At 34.8% G+C, this 22,931-nt stretch overlaps 1 protein-coding gene across 1 annotated transcript; it reads left to right on the top strand.

The window, feature by feature from the left end:
- Window positions 1–12,054: 12,054 nt before the first annotated feature.
- On the top strand, window positions 12,055–16,578 carry HELRODRAFT_77223 (hypothetical protein; the record flags this gene model as incomplete). Its single annotated transcript, XM_009016769.1, has 7 exons — window positions 12,055–12,165; window positions 12,285–12,460; window positions 12,640–12,767; window positions 13,429–13,687; window positions 15,550–15,665; window positions 15,886–15,974; window positions 16,303–16,578. Coding segments are annotated over 7 exons (1,155 nt in total), but the record flags the coding sequence as incomplete, so codon positions are not given.
- Window positions 16,579–22,931: the final 6,353 nt, after the last annotated feature.

The following is a 22,931-nucleotide window of genomic DNA, read 5'->3' as shown; positions in this document are numbered from 1 at the left end:
TGTGTGTGCGTGTTTATGTGTGTGTGTGTGTGTTTATGTGTGTGTTTATGTGTGTCTCTGTGTGTGTTTATGTGTGTGTATAGATGTGTGTGAGAGAGTGTTGTTGTATGTGTTTTTGTGTGTTTTTATGTGTAGTGTATGTGTGTTGTGTTTGTGGAAGTTTAAGTATCTTTTACATAATTGCACAGTTTTGTATTTGTTTATCTTTTAGTTACCTATTCAAGCAAGGCTATACCCACTCATAAGTTTAAAATTATTGGCATGTTTATTTTTATATCAGCCAAAGCACACACACGCCACATACACACACGCCACACACACACATACCAAACAAACAAACAAACGCACATACACACATAAACAAACACAAATCCAGATACAGATACAGAAACGTGCTAACGCAAAACAAAATGTGTGTGCGCGCGTGTATGTGTGCGTGTATGTGCGTGCCTGTGTGCGTGCGTGTGTGTGTCTGTATGTGTGCGTGTGTGTGTTTCTGTGTGTGTGTTTGTGAGTGTGTGTGTGCGTGCGTGCGTGTGTGTGTCTGTGTGTGTGTGTGCATGTATGTGTTTGTGTGTGTGGTGTGTGAGTGAATTATTGGCTGGCTAAATGACTGACGTGTTAGTGTGGGATAGGTTCCTAATGCTTCAAAAAACGCTGATGACGCGGTCATTTACTTGTACATTTTTATAAAAAAAAAAAAAACATTTCATTTCGTGTTTTTTTTCCACATGTATTCAAATACAAAACAAAAATGTTTGTATACACGTGTGTATGTGTATATTGATGCGACAATGAGGATGGAGGATTAAAATGATAATCTGTGCGTGTGTGTGTATTTGTAAAACGGCAACGATGATCAAGGTGATAATACCGTGATAAAAGTATATAGTCGATGATTTAACATTTAAATAGTCATTGTTAGTTGCGAATTAATTATCATTAGTCTGTTTAAACACATGCTCATTTATAATAATGTACTCCTATTTTCAGATGCTGAAGTTTTAAAAAGGTGTTGGGGTTGATTTAGCGTTGCTTTTAAATTTTGCTGAAAATTTATTTCTGGCTCTCAAAATGTGTTTTGTAGAAAAATGTAGTGGCATTACACTTGGCTATGTTTTGTTTGATTAATTTCGGGCGCTATATTATTATATGTGCTGTTATCACACATATCTTTGTTAGTCATTCACACAATCTTTCTTTTTGATCATAGTAACGGTAGTTGTCGTGTTAACAAATACTCTATAACTTTAATTCATTGATCAACAAATCGTAATTTGGTTTGCTACTATTTCTTCTTGGATATCAAAGAACTAGACGATAATAACAGGTTACAAATGAACAAAAAAAACTGTTGAACAACACAAAAAATAATATTGTTGCTTATTGTTGTTGTTGTTGTCATCGTTGTTGTATTTGTAGATTCAATAATTTGGTCATTATATATTTCTTCAGTTTCTGTTTTGTTTCAGCCGCCATCACATCTGATCTCATTATGCCTCTTTTAATCAGTGTGATGTGCATTGGCTGCTCTTATAAAATGCTCGTTTTTGTTCTGCTCTTGTTTGTTGTGGCCGAGTGTTTTGTTGTTTAAATTTGTTTTTTTGGCTATTAGGTCGCAATTGTTGTTGCTGCTGCTGTTTTGTTTGTTTTTTTTTCAATTTTTTGTTGATGAAGTAGTTGTTGAAAGAAAGGGCGAATTCTTACAAGCCTTGCAAACATCGATGTGCCTAACAAATATCCAGCTGTAAATATCAACAAAGCACAAACCGCAGAGTAACTGGCGGTCATGTGATGCGAGCCTCAGTGGGTTCGCTTCTTAATCTCTCTTTCTCTCTCTGTCTCTCTCTCTCTCTCTCTTTCTCTCTCTCTCGTTTTCGCAGGTTCTCTTTATAATAGGTCTCATGTATGTCTTGATTGTATATTATTATTTTATTTTATTGATATTGTTATTGTTAAATTATTATTTTAATTAATTTTTCAGATAAGTTTTCGAAATGTGCTGGCGAGAAAAACTTCTTCAAGCATATATACGAAAAAGTAGTCTGGGAGTCGCGAATTTGATTTGGTGATGGCGTTGATAAGAGAAAGACGTAAGACAGGTCTGTTGAAGATGTGATGTTGCTGACAATGATGGGGATGATGAAGAAGATGATGATGGTGGTGATAATCTAGATGATAGGTCATGATAATGATGATCAAGAAGGTTTTGGTGAAGATGTTGATCACGGTCCAGATGACGTCATGGCCATGGGGATGAAGATGATGATGTTGATGTCGATGATGATGATAATGGTGTTGATGATTATGATGATGATCAAGATGGTGGTCATCATGATTATGATAATGATGGACAGTTTTAATCCGTGCGACAATGACGAGCAAAAATATCGTTAACAAAGATGAAAATTTTGTTTGAGGCGTTGTTCATTCATTTTTCATAGAGTCATATTTCTTCAATCTTTCATTCATTCATATATTTTCATTCCTTTATTCAGTCAAATTTTTCATTCTTTTATCCAGCCATACATTTTCATTTGTAAATTCGTTTGTATTTTTTTCTCTCCTTTGGGTTATTCTATTCGTTCATAATTTTTTATTCATTCGTTAATATTTTTACTCTATTGATTCATTCACTCATTCATTTATTCATTCATCCATCATTTCTTCATTCATATTCTTTCATCCTCTTTTCATCCATTCGTTTCTTCATTTTTTTCGATGAAATCTTCTGATAAGGTAATGATGTATTGATTTTCATTCGTTTCACGCTGATTGGTTTTATTGGTTGTCATCTTTTTTCATTGTTGCTTCTTCTGTTTGTTTGTTTTATTTTGTTTGTTTGTTTCATTCTGCTGATGTTTTTGTTGTTGTTATATAGTTCTTTTAGTTTTTATTGTTAAGTTGTAACGTTCTGCTGCTTGGAATGTAAATTGACTGACTATGTTACAAATTATTTCTGTGCGGACGCCAATAAAGAACTAACTGTGTGTACGTGTGTTTGTGCGTGTGTAAGTGTTTGTGTGTGTGTAAGTGTTTGTGTGTGTGTGTATGCGTGTGTGTGTGTGCGCGTGTGTGTAAATGTGCGTGTATGTGGGGGAGAGGACGAGAGAATAAATCATTGTTTAGCTATACTTTTTTTTAAATGGAACGTGTGAAAGATACACATTCCGTCTCATGATAATGATGATGCCGATTTTGATGATGATAATGATGACGATAATGATGACGATAATGATGAGGATGATAATGATGAAGATGATGATGACGATGATGATGATGGCGATGAGGAGGGAGAAAACGATAATGATGATGCTACAGACCATTCAAAATAAAATCTACTATAATTTTCAGTTCGCGACATCTTGCGACCAAACAAACATCAGCGATCAGTGATAATTTTTTTTATTTCAAACTGATTTTACGAACAAGTTGAAAAAACTAAATGACCACCAAACGGCCGTACGGTGGTTTGGTCAGAAATTCATTTTCAGAAGGGGGCGTTGAGTTGATTTAAAAAAAAATGACGACCAGTTTTTTAGCTTGTTCCACAATTTTAGGCAATTTTTCTGTTAAAACCTTTTTTCATAAAAATTAACAAAATGTTATTTGTTGGGAAGGTTAAAACAGTTACCGATCAAGTTTCATACAAACAATATATCCATTTCTACGTTAATCTTAACTGAATTTTCTATTTTGGTGGTCATTCAGCCTCAAATATCACACCACTGCGTCTGAATACCAACATCTGAAACACTTTTGAGATTTGGAGAACCTTCCCGAAAATGTTAACATATTGTAAGAAGTTAGGAGTATGTGAGATGTATAACTAAGTAAGAAGAAAAGTTGCTCTTATTATTAATATTACTTCTTTTATCATTATCATTTTAATTAAATAGTCAGTAAATTACTTCCAATCATTTTTTGAATTGTTTTCTACATAGTGGATTCAGCGCTTTTTACTTTACAATTCAAAGCAGAAAAAATATTGAACTATGCAAAAATACGTATGACGTCAGATTAACGCATAATCACATTCAATACAATTAAATATAGTAGATTTATTTTAATGAGTTTATTTTTATTAATTTCTTGGTTTTATTTTCGCCAAATGTCAAACGAACAACAACCGTTTCATGAAGATTGTTTAACATAACTAGTCGGCCATAAATTTTTACATAGAACCAACCGTTAATTTTATTTTTACTAACTCAAATATATCAACTCGTTTTTTAAAAATAAAAGAATCGCTTGATCAACCCGGGTATCGCGAACAAATTTATTTAAACAATTGGATCAGAAAAGAGGAACCGCTGATGTTTTGTGGATCGAACAATGCAAGACTAAGTTCATTTCAGTTTATTCAACATTTAGAAACAAATTTATCAATATAATTGAAACATTATTGAAGAGAGTACAAGGCAAATTGTTAGAACCTGCTCAACCTAAGTAAGATTTAATTAACTTTCAATGAAACAAAATGAAGCATAAGTCGGAAAATATGAAACCAGCGAGTGAAACTAAAATCGCATCCGCGGACAATCAAAACGCCAATTTCAACATAAAATACAGCACGAAAAAAAAAGCGGAGAAAAATTTTTGCCAACCGACCATCTCGTCGTGCATGAAAGCGTCCAACACGAGCAACTCCCTCGCAACGACGAAACACGTGCAGTCCAGTTCGACCACCACCAGCAGCAACAGTGCTCTAAACAAGCTGCAGGACAGACTGCAGGGCAACTGCAACAATGCCTGTGGTTCCATCAGATTAAATAAAACGGATCTTCTGCAAAAATTATCTGCCACCAAAATCATCAAAAGCAAAGCAGACGTCAATCGGCTTGCTGCCAAGAAATTATCGCTAACCTCCTCGCAAACTCGGCAAATTAATTCCCAGACTAACGAGATTAAACCGAACCCTCTACCGATTAAAAGACCGACTTTTAAATTTGTTAAGTTTAAGCAGGATAAAAGCAATAAAAAAGAAGATGTACATGTGAACGATTCGAAAAGCGATTGGTCAGCAGAGTTTGAACGAGAATCGAAAGAACATGAAAAACCGGCAAATGTAAAATTTCTCCCGTTCACTTACGTAAAAAGCGCCGGCGGTTCCGTCGATAACAAAATACTTGAAAATAAAAATATGGACGAAAGTAAAAATTGTCTCCCAAAACTTAATGAAGAAAATGAGACCAATTTGTGTTCAGAAGTGAGTGACGATTCAGCTGAGTCGGTAGTCGAATGTAAGAAAAATGTTGAAAATAATTGCGCTGTGCTAAAAGAAAACTGTGGAGCAAGAGAAAATAACTCAAAAGAGCAGGTAAACTCGAAACAAGATAACTTAATAAAAAAAGAAGAAGCTGCAATAAATGAAGAAGCTGCGAATGAAGAAAACAGAACGGATGAAACAGCAGATAAAAAAGAAATGAACACAGAGGGCGAGAAAAGTGTTAAATGCGAAACGTGTGTAAAATGTATTAGAAATGCAGAAAATGAAACTTTTCTTGAAGATTTAATAAGATCAAATGTAGATGAACTGGTTGTAACTTCAAAAGTGCAACAAGATGATGAAAGGGTTGAATTTCAGCAAACAGAAAAATCTCAAAAAACAACTAAAACAAAAGCTAAAAAATCGAAGAATAAAAAAAATGAAAATTTACAAAGAAATACACAGAGCACGATCAACGAAGAAACAACAATAGTTCAAGGTAATGAATTAAAAACGAGAGAAACCCCGATTTTAAATGAAAAAGTTGAAAGGATGGAACCACAAATGAAACCCTCAATCACCGTCACAAAATCATCCGTTGAGGAGTGGCTGGAGAATCACTGCCTATCCATTGCGGCCTCTGATCAAATTTTAAACCTAAGTGAATTAGAAAATGTTCAAGTTTACAACCATAAAGTGGTGTGTGAAAGTGAATTTGAACTTCAGGATGAACCAAAAGCTGATAAATCAGAAACAGCATCCAAACCAAAAACATCTATTATAAACTATTCCACTCATGGACATCATTCAAACTGCAGCGCGGAAATAACTAAAGAAGGTACAACAAAACGAAAACAGCCAATGCAAATTCAGCTAAATATAATTCAAGAAGATAAAATGGTTGAGAATGAGATTAAGAAAGAAAAGACGCGTAGATGTCAAATACCGCAAGCGGATGAGAGCCGCAAATCAGCTGACACCAACAAATCAAGCAGCACGTTGACTAAACAGATGGAATGTGAAGTTGAATGTCATCATCAAGACGATGTCGATCGGCAGCAATTTTCGGCATCAATTCAAAACGAAGATTCAGTGAAGAAAAGAGAAATTAACATTAGAGAGTCATTGAAAAACAATAGATATCTTAACAATAAAGACTCCTCGAGAGCACTGTCAAGCACCGTTTTATCGGAGAGCGCAAAAGAATCGGAAAGTAAAGAGTTAGCAGCTCAAAAAAAAGTTAAATTTTCAGTAGTAGGAAACAGAAATTTTACATCCCCACTACAAGGGGTGTCGATAAACGTTGCAAAAATATGCCGTCCACCTTATCAAAAAATTGAGAATTTTTCCAGCAAAGCCATCAAGTTTTCTGTCATTCCAAATAACGGGTCCTTTACAGATTTAGAAGAATCAGAACTAGACACTCACGATTTCAAAAATCAAAATGAAACCATGCGCGTGTATGAACAAGAATCGAATCTTCAAAAGCCATCAAAATCCAACCTAAACAGTGACAACAATTCGACAATGGAAGCTTCGAAACGAAAGAAGATTTCTACATTTGATCTGTTTGATGAAGAAAAAATGATTGGTACCAACTACATCGATGATACGACCGATTTCTCATCAAAAAAAATTAAATTCACAACTTTTTGTGAAAACAAAGAAAGCGATCAGAATGAAATGTTTGATCCGGTTAAGCTGTCCGACGAACTCGAGGAATCTCAAGTGAATGTGGAAAATGGCGTAATGCTCATGAAACATTTGATGAATCAGACGAGTCAAAAACAGGAAAATCGCAATGCCGAGTCAATAATCAGTAACTTTTTTTCAACCAAATCCCTTCAAATAAAAGGATCAAACCGAGACTGCCTATTAAGTCACATACATTCAAACAGGATAAAATTTTCGCAGGTTCCCGTCAGAGAGTATTCAATTGTAGATGGATTAGAGATGAACAAAAGTGAAAACGCGCACGAGTTTTCAATAGAAAATGGCGCTCCGCGATTTAATATGAAAGCTTACGAAAGAGAGTGCCTCGCAGAGCAACTTGTTTTAAAGTCACTTGAAAAACCTGTCCGCTCTTACTCATCTCACTCTAAAAACTGGCTAAAAAAGTCTGAAAGTAATCAGGCGACTTCGAAAAAACAATTCAACAACAGATCGTTTTCAGTTCCGAGGAAATCTTTCAGTTGTTTCCCTTCGAATTCTTGCAGTCACATGAAAAATGAAGAAGCAAGCATGGAGAATACAAACCCCATCACGCTTTATCAGAATCACATGCAGAGACGACGAAAGAACGGCAAATTGGGTATGCAAGAAGAAGAAATGAGAATTGAAAATAACAAACGATTGCATTTTCAACAACTTGCTCCTACGGTGCCTTACGAAACACAACAGTTCACGCGGCTTCAACAGCTACAACAATACCAACTCCAGTTAAAACAGCAACAACATCTCCAAAATAAACAACAATTGAACAACCAGCAAACTGAAGAAGTTGAAGAGCAACCTCAACAGCAACATCGACAACCACCTCAGCAACAAATTCAACAACAACATCAACAACAAATCCGACAACAACGTCATTTACCGCATCAACAAAGATATCAACAAATTAATGTAAATATTCAACAACAAGCGCAACAGCCACAACCACTAAAACACCAGCAAGTGCCACAAAAAATTCAACATCAACTACAACAAGTAAAAATTCAACAACAACAGCAATTGCATAAGGAACTCCAATTACAAAGCCACTCGCAGCCGTCAATTGAAACTTTGAAGAGCTTTCGTGAAACTTACAACCAACCCGTTCGAATACCTGACGACTACAACAACAACAACCAAGACTTTTTTCAAATAGGAGACAACACTGCGATAACGTTTCAGGTAAACCAGCAACAGCAGAAGCATAATGAGCACAATGATAACTACCCAGTTGAATTATCATCATCGGGTTGCTTGGACATCCAGCACTCTACCTCGCCTGTTGACCAAATAGATCATTGGCCCACCACGGTTCCTCCCTGTACCGCGGATAGCAGATGGAGCTCCCCTAAATGGTTTGATAACGGCAACAGTCTCGTTTCGGTCATGACTAATTACTCACAAACGTTTGCCATTCAAACTCCAACGCCGCTAATTGCAACTGAATCGAAATCAATAGTTATCCAATCTGAAATTTATCATCAGCAACAAAAGCCACTACAGCAGCTGCCACAACAAAAGATTTACCATCAACCACAAATAAAAAATTATCAACCACAACAGCAAGAAAATTATCAGCTACAGCAGCAAGAAGATTATCAGCCCCAACAGCAAGAAAATTATCAGCAAGAGGAAGAAGATGACGAAGAAGATTATCAACAGCAACAACAACAACAACAGTTACAACAACGTCAACAAGAAGAGCAGCAGCAGCAGCAGCTGCAGCAACATCTACATCACCAACTGCATCAACAACAATTGCAGCCACTGACATTTTACACTAGGCAAGTTTATTCAAGTCAGCAGATTGAGTTGCAGGAGCCATCAGAAGGTTTAAACAGCAATTTGAATGCACACGCTCAGTACATGAACCCATCCTGCCTGCCACAATTCAGTGACACCTGCTCAGAAAGAAATGAATTGAAAAGTTCATTTTCGGTCGTCAGCAGATCGTCACGCGGCGATCGCATCAAATTTTCTCTGGCCGGATTAAAAATTCATCCAGAAATGAAGGAACGAAAAAAGAGGAATGTGCTCTTTAGTGAAGATATCTTTGCAACTGAAACCGATAGTGACGATCAGTTCACCGGCCACCACAGTAGGAACCGAAACAATGTTAGCTGCATCAAAGCCAGCTCATCTTTCCTGGCTAGTTCTCCATCACTTATTCTGACTGAATCGCTTCAAAAGTTTGATTGCAACTACAAAAAGACCCCAAGGTCACAGGAAACGAAAATGATGGGGCGAAGATCTTTTATAAACCATGAACATTCGGCGAGGATCAACGAAGCCGTCAAGCAGAATGCCAACTATGAGGGACACGTTTCTTCTCCGACCATGACGTTATCAACATTGAAGTCAACAGACAGTGATACACAGGTGCTCAGTTCGAGCAGTGAAATATCACTGAAAAAACAAAAAATCAAGTCAGGCAGCAAAAAACAGCGTCAAAAGTCGCTTGTTGTCTATCCACAACCACCGCTCGTATCTTCGAGAACTTCTGGGATGGTACGCTTCCAGCAACAACAATCACAACTTCCTCAAAAACGTCATCAACGGTATCACGTGGGAGCCCGCGACGAGTTAAATCCGAATCTTTATCGAATGTGCGACGGTGTCGCAAAGGGGCGAGTTAGATACATCGCTGGCTAGTTAGGTAGCCACTTTTGAAAAATTTCCCTGTAGACTGGTTTCAAGGATTTAGACTATGACAACTTACGATGTTTTATTTTTAAACCATCTATGAATATCAAACTTTTGTTGCTACCTCTTACGCTTCAGTTTTTATTTGTAAAACTGTAATAAAATAAAATTAAAAATTTTTAAACATCAAAAACCTTTCCAATAGACAAAAACAAATTTCATTTTTATTTATCCATTAAAAGTATAATACAATTGTAAACATTTTTGAATTATTCGGGTGAAATTTTCCTCGAAACCTAAACATTTTGGGCGTCATTTCAATTTATAAGCTGAGTTGATCAAATATTTCTTTAAATTGGGTTACGAGTCGTTAAACTTAAGCCATCTCATAAGATATGACTCAGATATATAAATTATACAGTTTATGTATAAATTTTAATACAAAAAATTATTAGTTACAAAATTCAATTGTAAAGATTATTCTGAACTGCGTAACATCAGAAAAACGTTCTTTCCAAATTATTATGGCGACATGTCTGAGGCTTATAATTTCTACCATCAATATCCGATTGGTCTTGTGATCAACGACCGACATTGCTCGGAATCTTGATCATCAATTGAGACCGGCCAATTAAAATTAACCGTCGTTTAAATAACATTTGAATTCTACAAACTTTTTTGACCTAGGATGGCTACCCCACTTGGATACTTGGCCTATTCATTTTGCATTCTAATTAAAATAAACTTTTCACGATAAAAGTGGAAAATGCATAATTTCGTCATCTGTTGCCAAAAACTAAAACCTCATTGCAAATTTATTACGGTTAATATCTATAAATACGTCGCAAAAATTGTTTGATAAAAAATTATGCTGTTGTTTATAAGTTGTAACTGCGTTATACATAATCATGAATATATTATATCCATGTACATAATGCGTTCTCAAATTTTTGAAAATCAGCGCATATAAACACATATATTTATAATATAAGTATATATATATTTATTTATATATAAGTACGTATTTATATTTATTTATTCATTATTTACACGCTACTCCAAGTTTAGAATTAGATGAATATGCATATCTACTATGCCAGCACTTTTTTAAATTTAAAACTTACATCCACTTTTCAATTAACCCTTTAAATTTTCCAAATTATAAATATAAAATAAAATGATCTAGTAAATATTTTGTTTGAACGATTAGGTGACAGTGAAGTTGAAAGTTATGAAGGATAATATATTAAAAGGATTGGATGCACTTTCGTATCAGAAAAATTATTCCTTAATTTTTAATGCAAAAACAAAAGGTGGTTTATTAATTTTTTTTATCTTTTATAAATAATAATTAATTTTAATTCAATTATTAAATTGAATAAATTTTATTTTATTTTAATAATTTTTAATTAATAATTCAATAAATCAATTAAACTTACAATAAACCAATCAATCATTGAAATTAATTTTCATTCAACTTTGTTTGATTCAAGATGATTTAAGCTTTGTGCAAAGATTGAAGCAGGTGGATAACTTCAAAGTACATAGAGGCTGTGTTAGTCTTTTTTGAAAATAAATTAATTAAATTAGCTAATTAATTAAGTTATTTTTAAAATTTTATTATTCATTAGTTAATTTTCCATTATTTCAATGTAATATAGAACCAAGTTAATTAAATTAATTTGTTTGTGATATAGGTAAACTCAATATGTTGGGATGAAACAGGATCACATATTTTATCAGGATCAGATGACATGAATCTTGTTCTTCTGGATCCGTTTATGAAAAAGGTATAAAAATAAAATATCTTTCATTATTTATGCTCTTTGTTTGGATTAAAATTAAAATCTTATTTTAATATCTATAATATTAATAACCATGTTAATATTAATTTTTATCAATATTATTTTAATAATTTCTAGGTCAAAGCTAGATTTAGGACGATGCATAGATCAAACATATTCTGTGCTCAATTTTTACCATTAACAAATAATAATCAGGTGTGGGTTGTATTTATATTCTACTATAAATGTTGATGGATGTGTATAATTAATTGAAATTATTGGAAGTGAGTGTGTGTGCGGATAAATAAACTTAATATTAAATAAAATATGTTTATTACGTTTGAAAAAATTTCTAACTGTATGTTTAAAAACTTGAATTTCTCAGACAACAAACATAAATACTGATCAAAAACAACAATACTGACCACCACAAACGACAAAACTGACCACCTCAAACAACAATACTGACCACTACAATCAACGAATAGGTCATTTCGTCATCAGCAACCGGGGACATATTTGTAACAAATTTAGAAAAAGAATCAACAGTACCGTTTCTCTGCCATGTAGGAACTGCATACGAAGTGAGCGGATGAATAAATGAGAGTGAGTGAGTGAATGGGTGGGTGAGAAGATTAATTTTTGATTGCGTAAATAAATGAGTAATGACCTTCAACCTTTTGAACGTTCAATAACTATGAACAGTTGTTAACTATCCCGAACGACCCCCACCAATTTGTGTCGTGTGGTGAGGACTGGACAATCAGATGCTTTGACCTCAGGGTCAACCAATTTTGCAATCATGACCATTGTAATGAGGTCATCTACCTACTAATTCATTACTCTTTCTGTATTTATTCATTCATTTAATTAAACAATTTTTTTTTTCAGGTTTTAATTTATCAATAATTAATTTAAAAATTCTCTTATCGACACAGAATTTGATCTTGAAATGCAAATGTCCTGTGACGTCAATGTCCTTACATCCCCTGAAGCCTTTTGAAATCTATGCTGGCTGTGCCGACAACCACATCAGAGTTTTTGACAGGAGAATGATTGCCGGTTGGTCGGTCGGTAGGTTGGTCAGTTGGTTGGTCAGTTGGCTAGTCGGTAGGTCGGTTGGTTGGCTCTTCAGTTGATTAGTTATGTGTATGATTAGATAGGAAATTAATTAATTGGGTGATTGATGACATAATTGAATGATTAGCTAGGTCATTGATTGGTCTTCAGGATGAAATCTTTTCACTATACACTAGGTGACAAAAGGTCATTCAAGAAATGTCACATAAAAAGTTTTCGGCCAACTTCACTATCAGATGGTGGTAGACATCGTATCACTTCACTACAGCATAATCAACATGGAGATCAATTGCTTGCTAGCTATTCTTCTGAATATGTTTACCTTTTCGATTTGAAGGTTCGTTCGTTTGTTTGTTTGTTTTTATGTTCGTTCATTCGATTGTTTGTTTGTTCATTTGTTTGTTCGTTTGATTGTTTTTTCTATACCAATGCCGTTATTTATTTTTGTTATCAAATTTTTAGTTGTTTTATATTTATTTAAATATGACTTGAACTTTATTAAAACTAGAACCAAGATAAGTCAAAGAAGATGATGATAAAAACACCTTTGGTATGTGCAAAGTTTAAAAAAAAATGTTATATTTGTTTCTGCATGTGTGTTTGTACGTGTGTGTTGGTATGTGCGTGTTTGTATGTGTGCTTGCAAAAATATTAAATAAATTAGACTATAGTTTACTTCCAAGTTGTTTTATTTTACTTTTTATTTGTATATTCTGATCTTTTATCTTGTAAAGTTACTGAAAATTTATTAAAATTTTAAAAACTCTTAAAAAAAAACTTTAGAAAAAGTTCTAAACCTAAAAAAGTTACAAAAGCTTATAGCTGAATAAACAAATGCAAATATATGACAAAAAAATTTTTTATAAACTAATTATTTTCACCAGAATAAAAGAAAAACAAAGTGTTCATCAGATGACGATCCGGACGTGATTTTCACCAGACCAGTTGCTCTCGACTCCGAAATCAACCTCCCACCCCTATCATCATCATCATCCTCATCAGTATCGTCGTCGTCGTCATTACATCAAACGTCACCCCGAAGAAACCAGCGAGGAGGTTTTAGTGGCATGCCAATCAAAAAACTGAGGCTGCGCAGTGATTGGTCAGACACCGGACCAAAGTCACGCCCCGAGTCGCAGAGGGAAGCCAGCACCAGCAGGGAAGCACCCAATGGTCAGTTGGGTCGTTGGTGGTCAGTTGGGTCGTTGGTGGTCAGTTGGGTCGTTGGTGGTCAGTTGGGTCGTTGGTGGTCAGTTGGGTCGTTGGTGGTCAGTTGGGTCGTTGGTGGTCAGTTGGGTCGTTGGTGGTCAGTTGGGTCGTTGGTGGTCAGTTGGGTCGTTGGTGGTCAGTTGGGTCGTTGGTGGTCAGTTGGGCCGTTGGTGGTCAGTTGGGTCGTTGGTGGTCAGTTGGGTCGTTGGTGGTCAGTTGGGTCGTTGGTGGTCAGTTGGGTCGTTGGTGGTCAGTTGGGTCGTTGGTGGTCAGTTGGGTCGTTGGTGGTCAGTTGGGTCGTTATTGGCATTGGTTTTTTTTTTTTCTGTTACTGTTTAGTTAATGGTCATATAGGCAATCAATTAATGATATAATGATTTTTATAATTATAGTAAACATTATAAATAATAAATACAACACATCAGTAATTCGGATTTCAAATGTTGATTGTTTGATTTCTTTTTCACTATTTTTTAAATTGAAGCTCTCGAAAGAGTGATGGGGAGAATGACCAATCTGTTGCAGCACATCCTAGAAAATCACCTTACACCACCCAGCAGTACTACTGCTGCTACTGCTACTACTTCTACTTCTACGACCGCTGGTACTTCTACTACCATTACTACAGCTGTTACAACTACTAATGATACTACAAATGCGGTCAACAATGATGGTGTCAGAGCCAACGATGATGTAATAAATGATGATGAAAATGATAATATTGTTGAGAGCCCCATCGTACCGACGATATACAGGAGAATACGTTACAATGACGATGACAGTGACGACGACGACGATGATGACGTTGTTGCCGTTGTTAATAATAATAATAATAATAATAATGTCGTTAATGATGATGACGACGACGATGATGGTATCATGGCTGTTAAAAATGATAGAAATACGCAACAATGCAGACCACTGCAGCTTCAGCAGCAGCTTCAGCAGCAGCAACGTCAAGAATCATTTCCGCAACCGTCTACATCATTTTTATTGCAGCCACCAGTTATTGATGATAAGAATAATAATAACAATAATAATAGTGATAGTAACAATAATGATGCAAGGGATAATGTAGATCGTAATAAATTTAATAATAGTGAAAGGCCCGTTACAACAGCAACCACAGTAAATACCGCAGCTGCTACTACTGCCACTGCAACAGCTTCTAGTAGTGGTAGTACTAGTAGTAGTAGTAGTAGTGGTGGTGGTGGTGGTAGTGGTAGTAGTGAATTTAGTAACGAGAACGCGAGATCACGGGCCGCACTTACGATACAGAATTTCATCAGGCAGAGTCAATTCGTGAGGGATCGAAATTCAAAAACATCAAACAACAATAATAATAATGAAATCGGTAGCGGTGGTGATATTAGTAGCGACAACGACGACGACGATGATGATAATCTGGATGAAGATGGTTGTTGGGTCAAAGGTCATGGTGAGAACGGTGAGAATGTTGCAAGGCCTGCGGCTATAAGATGCTACAGGGGGCATAGGAATTGCAGAACTGTGGTGAGTTATCATCATCATCAACAGCAGCTCTAGTAGTAGTAGTAGTAATAGTAGTAGTAGTAGTAGTAGTAGTAGTAGTAGTAGTAGTAGCAGTAGTAGTAGTAGTAGCAGTAGTAGTAGCAGCACTAGCAGTAATAGTATGATTTAGTTTATGATTAAATGAATGGTTAATTGATAAATCGATTAATTGATTTGGTGAGGAATTGGATATACGGATGAATAAGTGACTAAATAGTAATTGTAGATAGATGGACTGAATGATTAGTTGATTGATTGATTGACTGACTGACCGATCGACCGACCGATCGACCGATTGACCGACCGACCGACCGACCGACTGGTTGTTTGACGGCTTCCAAAGATCAAAGAGGCGTGTTTCTGGGGTGAAGATTTCGTGATGAGCGGTTCAGACTGCGGCCACATTTTCGTCTGGGACAAGATGAACACTCGTGTCGTAATGACCATGGAAGCCGACAGCAGGGTGGTCAACTGCCTGCAACCTCACCCTACTATGCCTGGTGAAGTTTTGATGATGACGACGATGTGGCGATGGTGTTGATGGTGATGATGGTGTTGAGGGTGATGATTGCGATGATAATGAGTTGGGTGACTGTTACGATCATAATTGTAATGTTTATGGTAATGCCGACGATGACAATAAAAATGATGATGATGGGAATAATAATAATAATAATATAAATAATAATAACATAAATAATAATAATAATAATAATAAAGTTCTGGCTTCAAGTGGCATCGATTACGACGTGAAGCTGTGGATGCCGATGCTGGAGGAAGCTGCTTTCGACGAGGACACCTGTGATGAGGTGATGATGATCATGATCATGATGACGATGATGATGGAGTGATGATTATGATGGAGTGATGCAGTAATGATAATGATGATGATGAAGTGATGGTGAAAGGATGATGATGAAGATGAGGATGGCGATTGGCAAATCACCTCTTAAGCCTACATTTTTCCAATTATTCATTCACTCTTTTCAATCACTTGACCTTTCATTCATTCATTCATTCACTTCTTTATTCTTTCACTAAGTAATACAATTTTTCATTCATTCACTCATTCATTCATCCATTAACTCGTTCATTCATTCATTCACTCTTTTTTTTATTCATTCATTCAATTAAAAGTTAACGTATAGAAACATGATGATGTTAGAGGAGACGAAAGGAACGGTCAGCATTCCCGCCAATTTCGTATTCAGACTGCTGACGTCATTGAGACGCGGTTATGATAATGATGGTAATGATAACGATGATGATGGTGATGTGGTGGTGATGATGATGATGATGACAACGATGGTGATGATGATAATGATGATGATGTCGGCTGTCATGGTGATGATGAATAATGATAATAATCTTAACTATCGTTATCACATTTGGAGAATAAGATTAATGCCTTAGATGATTAAAACGATGACGACGATGATGATGATAACTGAAGAGATGGTGATAGTAACGATGATGATGTTGACGGTGTTGATGGTGATAACGAAAAAAAAAAATTATTTGATCTGATCTCATCAACGCTTCTATATAATATTTTAAAATTTTAAACAATACAGATCGTCATGATGATGACACCAACAACAACAACAATTGATGACACCTAGTGATAACAACAGCAACAACATTAATAATAATAACAACTATAATAATATTTGTCGTAACAACATGTCGTAATAATAACACAGATGATGGTAACGCAAATAATAATAACACAGATGATGATAACGCCGATGATTGAAAAAATGTCCGATGAAAACTTTTCAAAGCCCATAATTACGCTTGACATGATATTACTTAAATTATAATTTAAGTAATTTATTATAATTTAATTACAACCTATAATAATTAAATTAATTTATTATATTTTTATTTATTCCGTGCAGGCATGCCTGTAGATTAGCATTTGATAGTCATATTGGTTTATTTTCTTTGATTTATTGTCTACTAAAATTGATGACATTCTTGCGCGTGTGTAGAATCTCCTAACCCTTCTCTTTTTCTCTCTTTCTCTATCTTTTCTCTCTTCTTCTGTTTGTTTCTTTCTCTATCTCTTTTTCTCTCTTCTCTCTTTTATAATTTTATCCTTAGTGTATCTTCCTCTCTCTTTCTCTCTCTCTCTCTCTCTTTTTCTCTCTCATTTTTTTCTACCCATTTATCTTATTTGCTTGTTCTGTGTGAAATATTTCGCCCATTTTTGGCTTACTTTTTACTTCCTTTTTATATTGTTCTCTCTCTCTCTCTCTCTCTCTCTTTCTCTTTCATTCCGTCATTATGTTTATGATGTGTGTATTAAATTAGTATTTTAGATCATAAACTACTGATGTAAATATATGATGGATGGGCATTGTTTTATTCTTTGTCCACTTTAATAATTAACAACACTAATAAAAATAAATAATGATATTATTAATCAACGTAATAATAATCAACAACAACAACAATAATAAAAAAAATAACTAAATTGCAATAATAATCGTGATAATAATAAAAAGGAAATATTGACGCGGCTATTAAATAAATACAGAAGGAAAGAAAATATCACATACATCAAGCTATATAATGTGTTATAAATGTGTTAATAAGAATCTTTTTGTATGTTTATATATGTATATTTTATATATACATTTATATATATATATATATTATGTAGGTATATATTGTATATATATATTTATATATATATATATATATTTGGATTAAGACTGTCAGAAATGCAATTATTGATGGAAATCGCAGTATGTTCGCATTTGTTAGCTCCCTGCTTAATTTTTCTATTTTTCTTACGGTAGATCGTAAATCATTGTCAAGTTTCTTGATTTCAAAATCAAAATTTTTATTCATTTATAAGCATGATAGAACATTTGAACATGATAGAACAGAAAAGCCAATCCTCAACATTGTTTTGAAACTTTTATGTGTCATCATTATCGATGAATCCTCTGTTTCTAAATTAATTTGTGGGAAGGATCCCAATTGCACGTTGTTGAATATTTATTATCGGATGTGTTTCTTCTATGAGTATTGATCAAGCTAGTCGTAAGTTATAATGATTGTTCTGTAATGTAAGATTTCAACATTGTGGTTTGCCTAGTAATTTTAGTTTTTGTGTTTCTCTTTCATGTGATTCTTTATACCACCAGTTGTATATATGTTTGTAAGTATATATATATGCATATATTTATGCATATATATATATATATATATATATATATATATATATATATATATGCTTTACATGCTCTACCGAATGTTTGGCGTTAATATGTTTGTAGTTCGTTAATGAACTACAAACATATTAACGCCAACGAAACTACAAACATATTAACGCCAAACATTCGGTAGAATTTATAGAATATTGTAAAAATTATGGTCTATTACCAACATATATATATATGCATATATATATATGTTTGTATATACATATATATATATATCTATATATATATATGCATATATATATATATATATATATAAAGCAAATGTCACATACACACACGCATACACATACAAACAAACACATGCAGACACACGCGCGTATAATTGCACATTAAATATTTAAAATATTTCGGATGCTTCCTGAAACTTGATCGAGAGTTTTTTTTCATCGTCGTCGTCGTCATCTTTGCTTTCGTTATTAGCATATTTGAGATAGTTGTAGTTGTTGCTGTTGCTACTGCTGCTGTTTTTGTTGTTGTTTATGACGTCATCATCGTCGTCGTATAGTACGCAGTCTTCGTTGCTAACGTGACCAACTTTCATGAGTATGGTCGGTTGGAGGTTTGTGAAGAAGGATATTTTTTTCCTTCATTGGGGGACGGGTGTTTGATTTAAAAAATTTGTTTCTGAATAGTTTCAATTAATTTTTAATTAACGCTAACGTGCTTGTTAAATTTGGAAAAAAATATTAAAAAAACACGTGAAACTACTCTCACTTAAACATCATTCTCTCGGAATCTCTTTCCAGATTTCTTTCACTCACTCCTTCTTTCATTCCCATCGCCATCAGCGTTCTAGTCCTTTCGGCCATTTTGTTGGCCTCAGATAGTTTCTTCTTATAACGATGGCGGGAATGAGCGGAGGAATCCGGAAGCATGCAGTGGAAGATGTTGTTCAGCTCTTCAATCTGATGACAACCGTGGAAGTTGTTGGCTGGGTCTGCTGTGTCTGTGGCATCAATTAAAGATGATACTTTTTTTTAAATTGTACATTTTAAATGATACCTCTCTTAAATGATAACCTTTCAGATACAATTTTAGATACAAGACTACCACAAATATAGTGTGTGAATGAAGACTGTTTTCAAAATGATACATTTGTAGATACAGAAATACCACTAGAATAGACCCAATAACACGGTAAATTTTAAAAGTAAGAATGATTATTTTTATCATTTGCAGATCTGCAACATGAGTATGAAAAAAAATGTTCAAATAACACCAAATAAAATACATTTTTAGATATTGAAATACTGTTAAAAACCTACCCAAAACGTATATTAATTTAAAACGTAAGACTGGTATTAAAGATGTTATAATTCATAATAATAATAAAACAACGGTCTTCAACTAATCTACAGTTAACGAACTTTAACTATTTAATTAACTCCTTTGAAATTAATTGACATTCCGTTTCAATAAATTAAAATTCCATTCCAATTAATTAAAATCCCATTTGATTAATCAAAGTCCTATTTGTGTGGTTAATTAAATCGCTTTTCAATTAATAAACAATCCAATAAAACTTAATATTGACATTACACAACTTCATGTTAATTTTTTTTTCAAATTTCTTCTGACGTCTTCTCTCAATAACGAAAGACTCTCCAATAATTTCTCAAAACAGGTACAAGAAGCCAGTTTCAATTGCAGACGCCAGAACCAAGGCCATAAAATGAATTGTGCGTGCGTGCCGATGCCTTCTTTCACATGCATTTACATACAGTGTGTGTTTGTTGTGTTGTTGAAACCTCTGATAAATTATAGAGTGAAAATCGTTCTAAAAATAACCAACTTTGATTTTTAGACATCTCGAATTTTTCTTTCATACATTTCAACGTCTCGATCTCTTTGTTCAGCATTTCCAATTTGGCTTTGAATGCGTGGAAGTCCAACAGAACGTCCAACGCAGTTGATGGGTGCTGTCCATAGGAGGCTAAGTTTCGTAGATCTGGCTGGAACCACTGGCAAGAAGATGATGAAGATGATGATGGTGAATATGGTGATGATGATGGTGATGATGAAGATGATGATAAAGATGATGATGGTGAAAATGATGAAGACGAAGATGATGATGATGATGGTGAAGATGATGAAGACGAAGATGATGATGATGATGAAGATGATGAAGACGAAGATGATGATAATGAAGAAGATGATGAAGACGAAGATGATGATGATGATGAAGATGATGGAGATGATGATGGTGAAGATGATGAAGACGAAGAAGATGATGATGATGAAGATAATAAAAATAACGGTGGTGATAAAGATGGATGGTGGTCATAATGCTGCTGATAACAGATGATGATGATGAAAATGATGATGAGGACGAAGATGAGACATATACATTCTCCCACACACACACACACTCACACACACACCCACACACGTACAAACATACAGACACTTACACACACTCAATACAATGTAATGTCATTCAAATATTATTATTTTTATATCCCAATATCACATGAAATAATTTCATAATTTCTGAAAAATGTAATTCACTCGGAACCTTTTTGATTCTAATGCTTCGACGAAAAGCTGCCTGCCTTTCAAAATTTGATTTGTTTCGCCTAACCGAGCTGTCACTACCGCATCTGTTTAGCTGTGTGTGTGTGCGTGCGTGTGTGCGTGTGTTGTGTTTGTGTGTGTGTATATTTGTATGATGTGTGTGGAGAGTTTGCGTGTGTTTGTCTGTTTACATGTTTCTTCATCGTCGTCATCGTGTATTATCAACATTTTCATTTTTTCGGTCATCATTATCCTCATCGGCGTCATCTTCTTCATCATCGTCGTTGTCATCATCATCTTTATCATCATAATCACCATATTCATTTTTATCGTCATCCTCATTAAAGTGTCAAAATTATTTTTAAAGCTTTAGATTTTATCAAAAAATTAATTCAAAAAAATTTTCTCTTGCCAACTTTAAAAGCCAAATTGCTGTTATTCGCCACCGTCGTGGGTGGTGAAAATGTTTGCCACCTTCTTATCGGGTTGCAGCTGCTGTTGGTGATGTTGCAGCTGCTGTTGTCGATGTTGCAGCTGCTGTTGTCGATGTTGCAGCTGCTGTTGTTGATGTTGCAGCTGCTGTTGTTGATGTTGCAGCTGCAGTTGCTGCTGTTGTATCGAGTGTGGGGTTTGCCTTTGATTGGCTTTCTAAGACGCGATGTTAATGAAGAGGATGACGACGACGATGACGGTGGTGGTGACGACGACGACGACATTTGTGATGTCGTTGTAATCGCTGCTACTTGTACTGCTGACGTTTTTGACGTTGTTGCGATTGTTGTTGTAGATATCGTCTTTGCAGATGCGGTTGTTTTTGTATTGTTAGAAAGATTTGTTGTTTTTTCAACATTATCTGTATCATTATCCTCATTGTCATTATCATCGTCATCATCTTCGTCATCGTCACCAATGTAGGCATTAGACTTCCTTCGTATCACACTCCTATTCATTTCTTCTGTGTAACAGAAACAACGACTTTGTTAAAGGCAGCACAAAGAAATTCGTTGAAAATCATTGACACACATGACTAATTCGTAAAATACTCGACAAATTTAACGCACAGTAACATCAATACAACAACAACAACAACAACCAACAACAACAATAGCAGCAACAACATCAGCAAACAACAACAGCAACAACAAAACTCATATATAATGCATTACTTCCTAGCATTAATAAGTATAACGAAATATCATAAATAGCATTCTTTATTGCCTACTAACTGTTAAACTATTTCAGTTGAAATGTAGAAGAATTAGTGAAAAAATAAGTTTTATTTAAATTTGTACTTTGGCACATGTAATAATCAAATTATTCAAATTAAACATACTTCAATTTATGTTTTTAATATGTATAAGTACGCTTAAGCATTGCTGTCTTATAATATCTTTAATTGTGGTATTACAAAGTATAAATATTCTAGAATGAAGTTCTTAAGTATCTTAAATTGTTGTACACAATGCGTGTTAAGTACCTTGTTTTCGTGTGAGTGTTGAGGTCTGGGACGACACGACTGTCGAATCGTCACTACTCTCGTCTCTGCGACCGACGTTCCTATGATTTTGTTATTTTTATTTTATTTATCTGATCGTTTCGAAAAGTTGAAATTGGAATTTGTTTAGTAATTATGTAAATTAATTTGTTAATTAATTAACTAATTAATTATTTAATCAATCGATTAACTGATTGGCAATCCTTCTTAATTTTGCGGTCAGCCTTACAGATTCCAACCTGTCGCCAGTGAACAGCCCTTTCCTTTCAACGATTTCAAACTGAGGCAAGTTGACGCCAGACGGACCAGCAGACGACGGCGGCAAGTTGGCAGACGTTGACGTCGTCATCTGTCGCGTCTGCTCTGTCTGCATGAATCGGAAGCTGAGAACGTTGTACCAGTCTGTCACAGTGCGCGCCAGATCGAAGGAGGCCAAACTTATAAGACACATTCCCTGATGACGAGGATGATGAAGATGATGACAACTAGGACGATGAAGATGACGATGACAATTATGATGA

Source organism: Helobdella robusta, assembly GCF_000326865.2.
Source record: "Helobdella robusta unplaced genomic scaffold HELROscaffold_19, whole genome shotgun sequence".
NCBI lineage: Eukaryota > Metazoa > Annelida > Clitellata > Rhynchobdellida > Glossiphoniidae > Helobdella > Helobdella robusta.
Note: the sequence above shows the minus strand (reverse complement) of the source record. Positions and strands in the feature narration are given on the sequence as shown.